At 37.4% G+C, this 14,712-nt stretch overlaps 1 protein-coding gene across 1 annotated transcript in view; it reads left to right on the forward strand.

Moving 5' to 3' along the window:
• The window catches only part of LOC110154017 (plexin-A2-like), a 171,283-nt gene that overhangs the window by 95,423 nt on the left and 61,148 nt on the right, over window positions 1-14,712 (forward strand). Inside the window, exon 15 of the mRNA XM_055165940.1 lies at window positions 5,998-6,266. Coding sequence (XP_055021915.1) covers window positions 5,998-6,266 — 269 coding nt within the window. The remainder of the gene's footprint in view (window positions 1-5,997; window positions 6,267-14,712) is intronic.

Here is a 14,712-nt window from a genome sequence, read left to right on the forward strand (position 1 = left end):
TTGTCTGTAAATGGTGGAAAAGGTTCGTGGTGCTAGAAGCTTTTCACTGGCACCAACTTTCGGCGTTCACAGCAGTAGTGAGGAATGAATGAAAGAGACACAAGCAGCAGATTCAGGGAGGCGGGGGCGCGCGGGGGCGAGCATAGAGAAGCTGCGAAATCAGAATTGAATATAAGCATTATAATGATATATACGATATGTCAGAATCCATATCGAGTTTAAAAAATATATCACCCACCCCTAAGTTTAACTTCGTGCACATGACATCACAAGGTGGATCAGAGTGTTTTTTTTTTTTTTTGAGAGAAGAACTCATCCAAAGTATGTGTGTTAAACATGTGTGAATGAAACAAAGCACAACTCCAAGTATTTTTGTAATGAGGTAAAAAATTATAACACCAGAATCATCAGAAAATATTATCTCCTGTTCTGAAGATTCTGCTAAAGAAGTCTGTACGTCTCTTCCACTGTTCCTGTTCCACCTCTTGTGACGTTTTTGCTCACACTTGCCAAAAAAAATGCATTAATCTCATAAAATGTGTTTTTCCCACCTTTTAATGTTCATCATAATATTATGGCATCAAAATGTATCAAAAGTGACAACCTAAATTACCCACTAAAAACAAGCTAAAAAATAAATTGTGTAACACGTTATAATTTTTCTTTCTTCTTATAATTCTTGCTTCTTGTTTAACACGCAGATGCTCTCTCACCTTGTGATTTCATGTGGTATTACAGGAAGTCCTTCACTTTGTTTTAAACTCCATTCGTGATTTCAGTCCTGGAATTTCTAATCTCTACTAAACAAAAGATAAATAGTAGCTGTTAACTTGAAAACTGTGGCTTCATAACATCACAGGGTGGAACAAAACATTTTGATCTTTGGAGATGTAGACAGACTAATAATAAAGGATTACTCAAACATGTGTGAATGATACAAAACACAATTCCAGGTCTGTTTCAGAGGAGGTAACAACATTATAACATGGCTTAAAGCTCACAAGAATCCATTTTGAGTCATGTAGAACCTATAAAATGAAATTGCAGCAGTAAAATTATGATCTCATAAAAAGTTTCAGTAAAAATGTTAGAAATCTATCGTACAAAACGTATTCTGTAAAACCGTGGTTAGTGTCACAGATACACTGTGTGTCCATATGTTGAAATGGCCAGAGGGCAGAGGACACCCACGTGCTGTTATACACAACTCTAGAAACATGTTGAGTTGAAATTTCTGCTCCTGGTGGAAAACAGGGTCCCCGCGCTGGCTATTTCACCCCCGGCCGGCTGCACGATGAGGGGGTAATGAAGTGAGTAATGCCCCCTCCTCTGTCAGCGCTGGAGGTACGAGAGCAGGAGGCAAAATGGACTGGTTAACAACACATCTCAGTTCTCCTCACAACAGCTGTATCTGAAAATGAGCAACAGAGGCACAGAGGAGAGGGCTGTGTATACCGGATACTTTTACTTGCTATGGTACTATAGTTTTAGAAAGTATTGGTTTACAAGAAAATACATAAAATACTGGACAAAGAATGCTGAAGTTGCTCAAAAAATTCCATGAATCATTGTTGGACAAAAGTAGAAGCTCATTTGAGTCTTTCGATGAGAATGCAGGCAAAATTGGATTGCACTATGGCTCTGTTCATCTCATAATGTGGAACTACTACAACAAAGTTTGCAGTTACAAGATACAGTACAAGAATACACAGCAGCACAGATCTATGTGAAGGGAAACCAATGAACCTTATAGTACTTATTTCAGTACAGACAGACTGTGGTACACTTCATTGAAGAAGTCAAAAGTAGTAGTTAACGTATTGTGTATAAAATAAAATGCTAGTCTATACTATACAAAATTATACAATATTATACTACACTGTACTATAATGCACTTTACTAAATTATACTGTACTATACTACACTATACTACAATACTATGCTATACTATACTATACTATACTGTATTATAATACATTATACTACAATATACTATACTGTACTGTACAATAATACTACACTGTACTGTATTATGCTGTACTATAATGCACTATATACACTGTACTATACTACACTGCACTATATTATCAATACTGCACTGAACTATACTATACTGTACTATAATACACTATACTACACTATACCACACTATACTATACTATTCTATACTATACTGTACTATGCTGCACTATACTGTACTATACTATACTATACTATACTAATGTTACACTGTACTGTACTATGCTGTACTATGCTGTACTATGCTGTACTATGCTGCACTATACTGTACTATACTATACTATACTATATACTATACTATACTATAATGTTACACTGTACTGTACTATGCTGTACTATAATACACTATACTACACTATACTATCATACTCTATACTATATTACACAATACTACACTGTACTATACTGCACTGTACTATAATACTCAATACTTCACTATACTAGCTGACAAATAGTTGATGTAAGAACGTTTCCGGTAAATAATACTTATAATAAACTTACTTACCTTCTGTGCCAATTCAGTTCAGCCAGTTCAATGTATTTTTGTAAAGTCCACTATCACAAAGTATTTTTTCTCACAGGGCTTAACAAGATCTTTGATTTAAAAGTGCAACGTGTAACTTTTCTGGTGGAGGGTCTGCCCAATGAGATGTTATTACTGGACTGTCTGGAAAGTTTCACAGTATGGTATTAAACCTTTCTTTCATCATAAAGCCCAAACCAGACAAAGTCACAGGTCAGATCTGCGAAGAATGCCTCTTTTTTGGTATTTTTGAACAGTTTCACCACCTGTAATTGAATAAAGACAAGGTAGAGCTGTTTAAAGTCATTCTGTGGAACATTCCAGGCAGAGCAATGGCCCCTCCATAGAAAAAAAGCAGGTGAGGGACCCATAACCAAAAAGTTATAGTGCACCTTCAGCAAACAGAAAGTTAGAAAATCAAGAACTGGAACAGACCTTGGTCAATAACAGACAAGCAGATTAACCAACATTTATTAGAAAACAAGGAAATGGATAACTGTTCCCTTTGCTTTATTATATCTAAGTAAGCACGTTAGAGTTCAAACTAAAAACTCTTCACTCATGGCTCAAATTGGACCTTTAAATTGGTCTTAGACTTTAATGAAACCATATTTCTACAAAAGTGCTCTCACTGCTCTCACTGCAACTCCTAAAGCTGCAAAAGGGTCTGTAAGATTGCATTTATGTATCACTCCATTCCTATTAACTACTATTCAGTTTTAAAAATATCAAATTTAAGTGGAGGTTGAAAATTAGCCAAGCACAATATCCTTCATTACCCTTTCATACACTTCTTTTTGAGGTTGTCTAGACTAACTGTGCAAAATGTCATCCGCAATGTGCTTAATTCGAAAAGAAAGAAAAGATATTTTGGCTCAAGGCTGCAATAAAAACTATTCAAAGTAATTAATCCGCCAAATCAATTAGCTAAATGCCAGGATGTGCCCTCTCCAACTAAGACAAAACTTGTGTAATAAAGAACTTTGAGGACAGTTTTAGAATAACTTTGCTACAGCCGAAGTTAGTATTGTCTTTCCTTGAGACTGACAATTGAGTAGAAAACCGAAAAGCTGCTAACTCACGGTCTTTTGCCAACACAAGTCAATAATTGATTAAAATGCTCTCAGTTACTGACCATAATGTAGTCTGTGTCTGACCGGAGTGAAATATGAGAGAAGTGTTTGGGGAAAATCTTTATTTGGTGAATCTCAAGGTCAGGCTGAAATCTGACCAAATGGATGCACTTTGAAACTTTATTCTTACAGAGTCAACAGGCAGAAAATAAATTGTGTATATAGCGCAGAATTTAGCTTTAACTGTGTAACTTTTTGGTCAGGGGTCTGTCACCTGCTTGGATGTATGGATGCTTGGAGAATTTATTCAATTACATATGGTTTTATAGTTCAAAAATACCTTGAAAAACAGGCATTTTGACTGTGAGTGGATCGCCTCTCCACAGATCTGACTTGTAACTTGGTCTGGTTTGGTCTCCATGAAGATAGAAGTTACACAATATTACAAAATGCAGCTTTAAGCCATATTGAGCTTTGTTTCATTCATACATGTTTTTATTAGACTGTCTACTATGCATTTAAAAAGCTCAAAATGCTCTGTTCCACCTTGTGATGTCATGAAGCAGTAGTTTTCAAGTTAATAGTTAACTTTTAGCTTTTGTTTAGTGGAGATCGGCAATTCCAGGGCTAAAATTATCCAAATGATTCAAGTGAAAGTGTCCGCAGTCTGAAAACACGTCAGAGCACTTTGCCACGTAACATCATAAAGTGGAATAGAGTGAACTTGGCTTAAACAAAACACAACTCCAGGTATGTTTGTGATGAGGAAACAACATTATAATAATAGCACAGAGACAACAGACTGGGGCAATCAATGTTACAGATTATCTATTTGAAAAAGCACATTTTAGTTTATCCTGGTAAAGTATTAAAGAAACAGGGAAGGAAGGAGCCGTGGTGAACCATTTAAACTAGCATTTTCTTATGCAGGAGGCAAGCTACCAGTATCTCATCGGCCACTTGGATCCTTGCACACTCCATCAATGTCAGTCACTACGTTTGCATGCACAGAGAACTCCGAGCGCGCCACACAACCAAATTCAAATCGTTTTTAACTCAAATTGTCAGAGCAGTCTTGTCCTGGTGTAGATGCAAGTCAAAGAGCCAAATAAGTTCAAATGGGGGCTCAGAGACATTCAAGGGCATCTAGGAATTTAGCGTTAGATGTGTTTTTACGATTTGGGAGCATGGATCTATTAAAATAACTGGATAGGATGTTTTTGTAGCTGCCTCCAGTTGACGTAGTGGTCACTCACTGGTACTGAGACAGAATTTTTTCATAGAGCAGAATGTAATCACAAACTGCTCGTGTTCGGCTGACAGAGCACCTAAAACTTTCAAAAATGTTGGATTTTGTGGCGATTTTTACCCATTTTTAGATCATACACTTTTTCTCAGCTCAAAATCCTTCAGTTGTCTTAAAAAACATTTTATAATCTGCTCTGCTCCGCTCGAGCTCCTCTCATTCTGATTGGTCAAAGCGATACACGAGCTCGCGCATCGTGCGTTCGCGTGCATTCATGTGTGTCCGCGGGAGAAAAGAGCACTACTGCACATGCTCGGTCGGCCCACAGCCACAGGAAGTACCTAGGCTAACCTGGGATCATGCACCATTGAGCTCAGCCCATTGACTTGAATGGGCATCCATTTTGAAACCCCGGGGCTTGTGTGGGAGATTCAAAACATGATATTTCTCGTGTTTGAGTTAGTCCACGTTTTTCGATTCCGATATTGATTTGCCAGTGTCCGATATCAACCGATACCAGTACAGAGGTCGATAACAGTTCCTATAACAGGTTGAACTACTCATTTAGCAAAAACACAGTTAAGACCACTATATTTAATATTTTATAAAACATTATACAATTTCTTATTTGCTGGTCGTAAATGATGACGTCACACTAGGGAATTCCAGCACTGTTACCCAGCAAACAAGTAGTACACTGGGCCCTAACTCCTCAAATGTACATGGAAATTATGATTTGACAATAGAATATAACACCTTTTTAAATTTGTGTTTAAAGTTTCAGAAAAAAAGTGTTTGTTGTGTAAATTGTGCCAGACTTTTGGACAGAATTCTCCCTAGTGTGATCTCTGTACTTCCTGTAATTTTCAACATATTTTACAACTTTTCTTGGCAAATTACTTCTTGTTTGGTTTAAAACTATGTATAATTTATACTGACACCAGGTATTATCCAACCAAATTAAGTCAAAATTAGAGAATCATCAAAACCTCTTGTGCACAGTTTAAACTCCAAATGTGTTATGTAGCTGTTATTTTATGTAACTAGAATAAAAATTGTCTCCTCTTCTCTTTTCCAATATATTATAAAGGCGGTCACATTTCTGAATATTTAACTATGTATTTTGTCTTTGTCAGGTGTCAGGAAACGGACAGCTTCACGTGGAGAAAGCGCTGAAAGTTTTTGGTCAGCTCATCAACAACAAAGTGTTCCTGCTGACGTTTATCCGCACTCTGGAAATGCAGAGGTCCTTCTCCATGAGGGACAGAGGGAACGTGGCCTCTCTCATCATGACCGCTCTACAGGGACGGCTGGAGTACGCCACAGATGTCCTCAAACACCTGCTGTCCGACCTCATCGACCGCAACCTGGAGAGCAAGAACCACCCCAAACTGCTCCTGCGCAGGTAAGAGGGCTGACTGACAAATGAAATAGGAGAAAATAACACATGCAAAATAGTGAAGAGTGATTATTAGTTTATAGGATACAGTCATAACACAACATAACACAATCCCTAACTTTTAAAATTGAGCTTGAGTACAGGTGGAATTTGTCAGATTGTAGATATGTTGACCTGGTTTATGGTTAATATTTCCATAATCAGTGTTGGGAAGGTGACTTTTAAAATATATCCCCCTACAGATTACAGATTACATAGCCCAAAATGTAAACGTAATCCATTAAATTACTTAAAGTGAGTAACGTATGCTTTTTAAAACGACATGAACATAGCAACCACATCGTGAAACTTCTTGTTTGTTCTCTTCAAATTGTCTGTTGAGCCCAAGTCTCCATGAATAGGTTTGCTGTAGAGAAGCACTAGGATCTGAACATAAAAAGTTTTATCTGCTTAAAGACAATAAAAAGACCAGTCTTTCCTTAACCATATTAAAAATATTATTGATAGAGAAATTATTTTTATATGCGATCACTGCTGCTTTAAATTATGTCCATCCTACTGCTAGGTGTCATATTGTTTAGACCTGGTTTTACTTCTAGTTTAGTCCTGTTTAGTCCTGCTTTTAGACCTGGTTTAGTCCTGGTTTAGTCCTGCTTTTAGACCTGGTTTAGACCTGGTTTTAGACCTGGTTTAGACCTGGTTTAGTCCTGGTTTAGACCTGGTTTAGTCCTGGTTTAGACCTGGTTTAGACCTGGTTTAGTCCTGGTTTAGACCTGGTTTAGACTTGGTTTAGTCCTGGTTTAGACCTGGTTTAGACTTGGTTTAGTCCTGGTTTAGACTTTGTTTAGTCCTGGTTTAGACCTGGTTTAGACCTGGTTTAGTCCTGGTTTAGACCTGGTTTAGACCTGGTTTAGGTCCTGGTTTAGACCTGGTTTAGTCCTGGTTTAGTCCTGGTTTAGACTTGGTTTAGACCTGGTTTAGACTTGGTTTAGTCCTGGTTTAGACCTGGTTTAGACCTGGTTTAGTCCTGGTTTAGACCTGGTTTAGTCCTGGTTTAGTCTTGGTTTAGACCTGGTTTAGACCTGGTTTTAGTCCTGGTTTAGACCTGGTTTAGACCTGGTTTATTCCTGGTTTAGACCTGGTTTAGTCCTGGTTTAGTCTTGGTTTAGACCTGGTTTAGACCTGGTTTAGACCTGGTTTTAGTCCTGGTTTAGCCCAAAATGTGAAAACAGGAAAATACTGCCGTGTAATCCATTTATTTCAACAAAGTAACTGTAATCCAATTACCACTCATTGAAACAGTAACTGTAACTGAATACAGTTACTCATAATTTGTACTCTGATTACATAACGCCGGTACATGTAATCTGTTACTCCCCAACACTGTCCATAATTACCAGCTCTATCCAAATAAAACAAAACTGGTGCAAGCTTCATTCTCTCTGGAAGCTTTTTTTTTCTTCCTAGTGGCAACTTAAATGGATAACGGACTAGAAACTGGTGGTAGTGAAAGTGACATACAGAGTTTGAGGAGGCTATGGGTTTTGCTGCTGCAGTGAGTGTAGGTTAATAGGTTAAAGATGATTAATTGGGGGAAAATGGGATGTATCTGAAGAGCTTGTGTAATAATGATAATGATAATAATGATGTGGTCTTACACAGTGCTTTTCCTTGAAGTCACTTTACAATTCCAGGTAAGAGCCCGAGGTAAGAGCTTGAGTGGTCACAGCTGCTAGGCATCAGTCGCTAGTTTTATAAGCAAAATGCTGTGTTAACTCTTCACATCCTAGAATGTTATTTCAAAACTAGAACAAGTACATTTTACCACTAAAATGCACATAGACATATATATACCAGAACGGTTCCTCAAATATTAGGGGTGTAATGATATCCAAGTCTCACAATACGATATCGTCACGGTATGAAACTCACGGTACGATATTTATTGCGATATGCTACTTTTTCCTCTTAAAATACCTTGACAAGACTTAATCCAAAGAACTAAGACTTAAAAGTGCTTAAAACTGTTATTTCTTCATGTAGTCTGCACTGAAATGGAGCAAAGGATCATGGTCTATGTAGTTCCCCTCTGACTTTTTTTTAACTATTGCTGCACCATAACTCTTCATTTAAGCAAAGAGACTTGTAATTTGATATATTGTGACGGTCCATTATATTATTGTGAGAACTTTGACGATACGATATCACAATATTTCGGTTATTGTCACATCTCATCAAATACTTCATGTCTTCATATCTCCTTCAGATTTATCTCTGAAAGCCCCCATAGACAAAGAACAGAGTGTGTTGACCACACTGCTAATTTCCATGTCAGGTTGACTTTTTAGTGTAAACATTTCTTTGTGGTCAAGTTTTAAATACTGAAACTATTAATTAACACAACACACAATGCATTAAAAGTGACTTGTGTCATGTTCTAATGTTATTACATTCTCAAAACATACCTAGAGTTGTGTTTTGTTTCATTCATACATGAGTAGTCTTGCATTATTAGTCAGTCTGTACATCTCCAAATCTCAAAATGCTCTTTTCCACCTTGTGTTGTCATAAAGTAGTAGTTTTCAAGTGAACACCTACATTTTACCTTTAGTTCAGTAGAGATTGGCAGTTCGAGGACTGAAATGCTCAAAATAATTCTAATGAAAGTGTATGGAGTTTAAAAATATATTGGAGCACTTCCTGTATTAATACATCACAAGGTGGAATAGAGTGCTTTCAGTTTGAGACAACATCTCAGCCTAAATGTGCAGTGTTTGTGTGTTGAACATGTGTGAATGAAACAAAACACAACTCCAGGTCTGTTTGTGATGAGGAAACAACGTAACACAGATTTTAAAAATGGCGTAAAATGTCTGTACATCAACAAAGTACTTTCTGGACTCTGTAAAGTAAATAAAGTTTGGAGAAAAGTCAGTCCTGGAAGAACGTGAAGCAGCGACAGTATCTTCCTCTATACATCCCATATATGCATATACTTCACAGCATATACACTTTAAGACGTACGCTGACAGTTTCCTGCACTAAACACTGCACTCCTCACATACGAACAACACGAGAGTCTGAATAATTCTAGCGTTTTCCTCGTCTCTCCTCTCGCTCCCGGAGCCAGTGTCAGTCCCACTTATTCTCCCGACCTGAGCATCCTATAAAACATGCAGACAGCCTCTTCCTCTCTTCACTCCTTGACTTTGTTTTCTGTGCCGGTGCGGTCAGAATGTTCAAAGTTTAAAATACCACATCCTTAGCTGCTTTGTCAACTTTAAAACCATTACTCTTTAAAGGTACACCATGGAACGTTTCTGCTCAGGGTCTGTAAGGAGTCGTTGCTTCGCCTGGAATGTTTCGCAGTATGGCATTAAACATTACAGGTGTCTTTATAACTCAAAAATACATTGAAAACATGCATTCTTACAGATCTCACCTTTGCACGGTGGCATCATCTGCTTGTCTCCATGGAGATAGCGAGATCAAACTTTTCTAGTGGGGGTCTGCAAGGACATATTTGACTTTGCCTGCAATGTTTCACAGTATGGCATTAAACCTGTGCATCTTGTATTTACAGTGGTCCCTCGTTTATCGCGGGGGTTACGTTCTAAAAATAACCTGCGATAAGTGAAATCCGCAAAGTAGTCAGCTTTATATTTTACAATGATTATATCTGTTTTAAGTCTGTAAAACCTCTCGCCAAACACTTTATATACTTTTTTCACACTGGACACTTACAACCCTGTTTAACATCCTTCTTAAAACTTATAGCTGCTGTCGTCTTTATGTTATTTGCCTCCTTCTTTATGTAACAAACTGAAGATTAATTTATTCCGTAATGGAGCCCTACAGCACAAAGTCCTGCACGGGTCCATTTTTGGAGATCCGCACCCATACAATACGCCCGTTAACCCGACATTATATCAAACTTTTGCGCTGCATGCACCACAGATGCCATATGCCAAGACTAAACCAGGACTAACCTAGGAATGATTCCAGGACTGAAGAGGAGGACTAAACCAGGAGTAAACCAGGACTAAACCAGGACTGAAACAGGACTCACTGTCAGGATGGGCTCGGAGGTGTCCAGAAGTCCAACTTTTTGTGTGATGGTTAGCATCTTCCTCGGCCTTTTGGGTGCAGAACGTCGGTGCAGAACGTTTTGTCCGACATTTGTGGGTTTTGTCGGGGAGAAAACTTGTAAACATACAGCACTTCAGAATCACACTGCTAGAGATCGAACATTTGCTGAGCGCATTTTATTCTGTACAGGAGACACGGCACGGAGGAGATTGATTGACAGTGGTCTACAGCCAATCAGGACACGGGAAGGAACACAATACACATTCATACACTGTTAAAAAAAAAAAAAAAAAAAGGCATGTGAAATTGCACAAAAAAAAAAATCTGCGAAACAGCAAGACCACGAAAGGTGAACCGTGATATAGCGAGGGATGACTGTATTCTATTATCAGTGATGGAACGTAATGAAGTAAAAGTAGTAAAGTACTGTACTTAAGTAAAAAGTACTGTATTTGTATTTTACTTAAGTACATTTGAAAGTGAATACTTTTGACTTCACTACATTAGAGGGCAAGTAGCTGTACTTGCTACTCCACTACATTTTTAACTAAACTGAAAAGTAAAAGTATTTTTATTAGACCTCAACAAGCACACAAAATACTTTTAATTTTTAGTCTTTAAGTACATCTTTAAATGCATACTGTAATACTTTTACTTGAGTATATTTTTTCATGTGATAATTTTACTTTTACTTGAGTATCTTTTTGCTCCAGTATCTTAAAACTGACTCCAACACTGACCATTATACAGATGTTTTTATTGCCGTATTGTAGAACTCTCCAGGCCGAGCAATAATAGTAATTCTCCATGGTAATGACAAACACAAACACTCCACCAGAAAAGTTACACAGTGCACTTTTAAGTATAGAAGATGAGAAATGGGTCCTTGAGTGAAGGTTAAAGTCCTGCACATTTATTTAAGCGTCACAGCAGTACCTTTTGTTCCTCCAAGCTTTCATTATCCTGCTTTATTAAAAACTCCATGGGACCTAATCCTCAGTCCTGCAGTGGATCCTCGCAGAGATAAACGCCCCATCGTTTTATAATTGAAATAAATGTATAAAGAAAGTGGGGATGATCCGTGTGACAGCTCTGTTTGCTCTGGTGCAGTGTTAGAGCACCAGTTAAAGTCTTTACAGTGTTTTTCGCTGAGGGCTTTAAAGGTGCATTGTGTAACTTTTCTGGTGGAGAGTGTCCATCAAATGCTTTTCTCCATGGAGATGTAATTGCCTTCACTGGAATATTTAACAGTATGATATGGTATTTAACATTTCTATCATTATGGAGACCAAACCAGACCAAGTTACAGGTCAGATCTGTGGAGAGGCAACCCTGCTCACAGTCAAAATACCTGTATTAGTATTTGAGCTATAAAACTACCTGTAATTGAATAAATGTAAAGTAGAGCTGTTTAATGTCATACTGTGGAACATTCCAGGCAGAGCAATGACATATCCATAGAAACAAGCATGTCTATGTGAAAGAGACAACAATAGCTCGATGACTCAAAGGAAAAGCATTCCCAAATTTCTGTCATTTATATTACAGTAGCTTCAAAGTGCATTCTGTTACTCCTCTATAATCATTTATATTATTGTGTTATAAATAGTGTATAATGTTTTGATCTAAGGGTGGGCGATATTTTTTAAACACAAAATGGATTTTGACATATCATATATATCGATACCCCTTCCCTAGCCCTACCCCTTCCCACCACTGCCGTGAATGCCGAAAGTTGGTGCCAACCAAAAGCTTCTAGCACCACAAACCTTTTCCACCATTTACAGACGCACCATCAGCAGCACTAGCCTGATTCATCAGCCAGTTTCACTTCTTAGAAACTGTCTGACCTCACATTGTTAGAATTTGTTCACTCAACTGTAGGCGGGTACTTATTTTTATTTAACCAATCTCTGCTATTTGGTCGTGACATATGTAATGCGCTAACTGGTATATTAAGCTTTTCCCAAATCCCATAGGAAGAAGGACAATAACGTCTTTCCCTTTGATAAAATTCACCAAACATTCTCTTTATTCTGGCTTTAAATCCTCAATCTCGGGAATCATTGCCAACACAGAATATATTGCTCTTCGCTGATTGGCTGGTGCCTGAACCCGCACTTCTGGGGTTTTTGCAAACCATCTAGTGTATTCTGATTCCTGACCTAGTCGCTGGACATTAATGAAATTGAGCGGAAGAACTAAGTGGCGCCAGCCTGGCTACAGCAGCACATCCTCTGTCACAGAGAGAACACACATATTCCACTGAGTTGTGTCCTTTAGTCCGACAGAAGCTGACCACATCAGGGCACAAGGAAAGAGCTGTTTTATGTTTGTTTATTTTTTGAGCACTCAGTTTATGCAAATGAGCCATGTGGTTTTAAGTTTTGGTTCTGTAAATCATAAACACACAATGTACACAAAGCTGCATTAAACACATTATAATCTCAAATGGGCTGATGTGGTTCTATAGTAGTAGTAGCATAGTAAAAAAAAATTGTTTAAAAAAATTGTGGAATTGTGGAATTTGGCATATTTGTCTTTGCAGTAGTTTTGGGGGGATTATTTTTCCTGTGCAGATATTGAGATATATTGTAAATCAAGATATAGCAAAATATATCAAGACATATTTTTTGCTCCATATCACCCAGCCCTGTTCTGATCTATGTTATAATGTTGTTTCCTCATCACAAACAGACCTGAAGTTTTGTTTTATTTCATTCACACATGATAAACTCACAAACCCTGCAGATTTAGGCTCTAGTTCTTCTCTCAAACAGAAAACACTCCAGGTATGTTTTGAAGAAGGTAACAGCATTCTAACATGGTTTAAAGCTTACAAGAGTCAATTTTGTCAATGCTCCCTACTTCATCTATCACAGGTTTTGTACAATAATATCTTTAACAACTCAAAATACTAAACTCTATATTATATAAAAGTAGTATACAGTTGCAACTCTGTTTTAGTGCTAAATATTGCAAGTACCCTCTGGCAAGTGTTTTGTGTGTCCCTATAGGTCTGGTTGAGAAACACTGCTCCATACAAACTAAAGAGTAGGTTTGATAAACACTTGGAGGTATACGCAATTAGAATATCAACTGCATTGTCTGTTCTAGTATTATAAAGGGCTTCAAAAGGGCTACAGAACATGTTTTCAAACTAAATTTACAGTGATTTTTCTGCACTTTAATACTTTTATAGTCCATTTTGACAGTCCAGTCCAGCTTGATTGCCATAGTATTGTGAATATAGAACTTGAAGTGTACTTGATTGTGTACTCTGCTGTGTGTGGTGATGAGTACTTCAAAATGTCTGCTATAGTGGAGATGAACAGTAATAGACCTATACTTATTTTGTACTAATATAGAGCTTAACAATAAGGTAGCTGATGTCAAAGGAGCTCAGAAGAGCAGTGCGTTAAGAATCCAAATCAGCAGCATTATAAATACTTAAATGCAGTGATGTCTTTGGAGATGCAGACAGACTAATAATAAAGAGTGACTCAAATATGTGTGAATGAAACAAAACACAACTCCAGGTCTGTTTTTGAGGAGGTAACAACATTCTAACATGGCTTAAATCTCACAAGAGTCAGTTTTGGGTAATATAAGACGTTTAAGTGAAAAGTGAATTTGGTCAATAAGTATTTTAAATATAAGTACCAGAGGTGGGACCAAGTTGTTGTATTGCATGTCTCAAGTAGGTCTCCAATCTTTGAGCTCAAGTCCGAGTCAAGTCCCAAGTCAAAGATAGACAAGTCCAAGTCGAGTCTCGAGTCACTGGTCCATAAATCCAAGTCAAGTCCAAGTCTTCTGCTTTAAGCTTCAAGTCATTTCAAGTCTTTAAAACAAAAAAGTACCAACTATAGCTCATCTTTCTATTTATATGACTTTTAAACTAAATTGTATTTAAATAGTCATGGCATATCAGTATTTATATAAGAGTTGTAGAAATGCAGATTTTTCCTTTTTAAAAGTCTTGACAAGAGTGCAAATTATTACGGTCAGAATAGAAAGAATTAAGATTGAGTGTTTAATAACAGTTATTTTGTCATAAAGGATCATGTTCTGTAGTTCCCTCTTTTTTACTGTATATTACTGCATATACTGTATTGTACTGTGTATTACTGTATATTACTGTAGTACATTTGAGGATACCATCTCACAGTACTTCAGTTACATCCAAAGCAACAAACAGAAGTGGGAGGGACATGTTTCAGTTTGTTCCTTTAAAATTAAGCACCACATGTGTCTACTGTAAAGAGAGAAGTATTTTCTAAAAAAAAAAATTTTTTTAGGAGAAGCATCAAGTCTTCTCGAGTTACAGGCCTCAAGTCCAAGTCAAGTCCCAAGTCACTGACCT

This window comes from Boleophthalmus pectinirostris, unplaced genomic scaffold (genome assembly GCF_026225935.1).
Source record: "Boleophthalmus pectinirostris isolate CB_2022bp ecotype Guang Dong unplaced genomic scaffold, ASM2622593v1 HiC_scaffold_8, whole genome shotgun sequence".
NCBI lineage: Eukaryota > Metazoa > Chordata > Actinopteri > Gobiiformes > Gobiidae > Boleophthalmus > Boleophthalmus pectinirostris.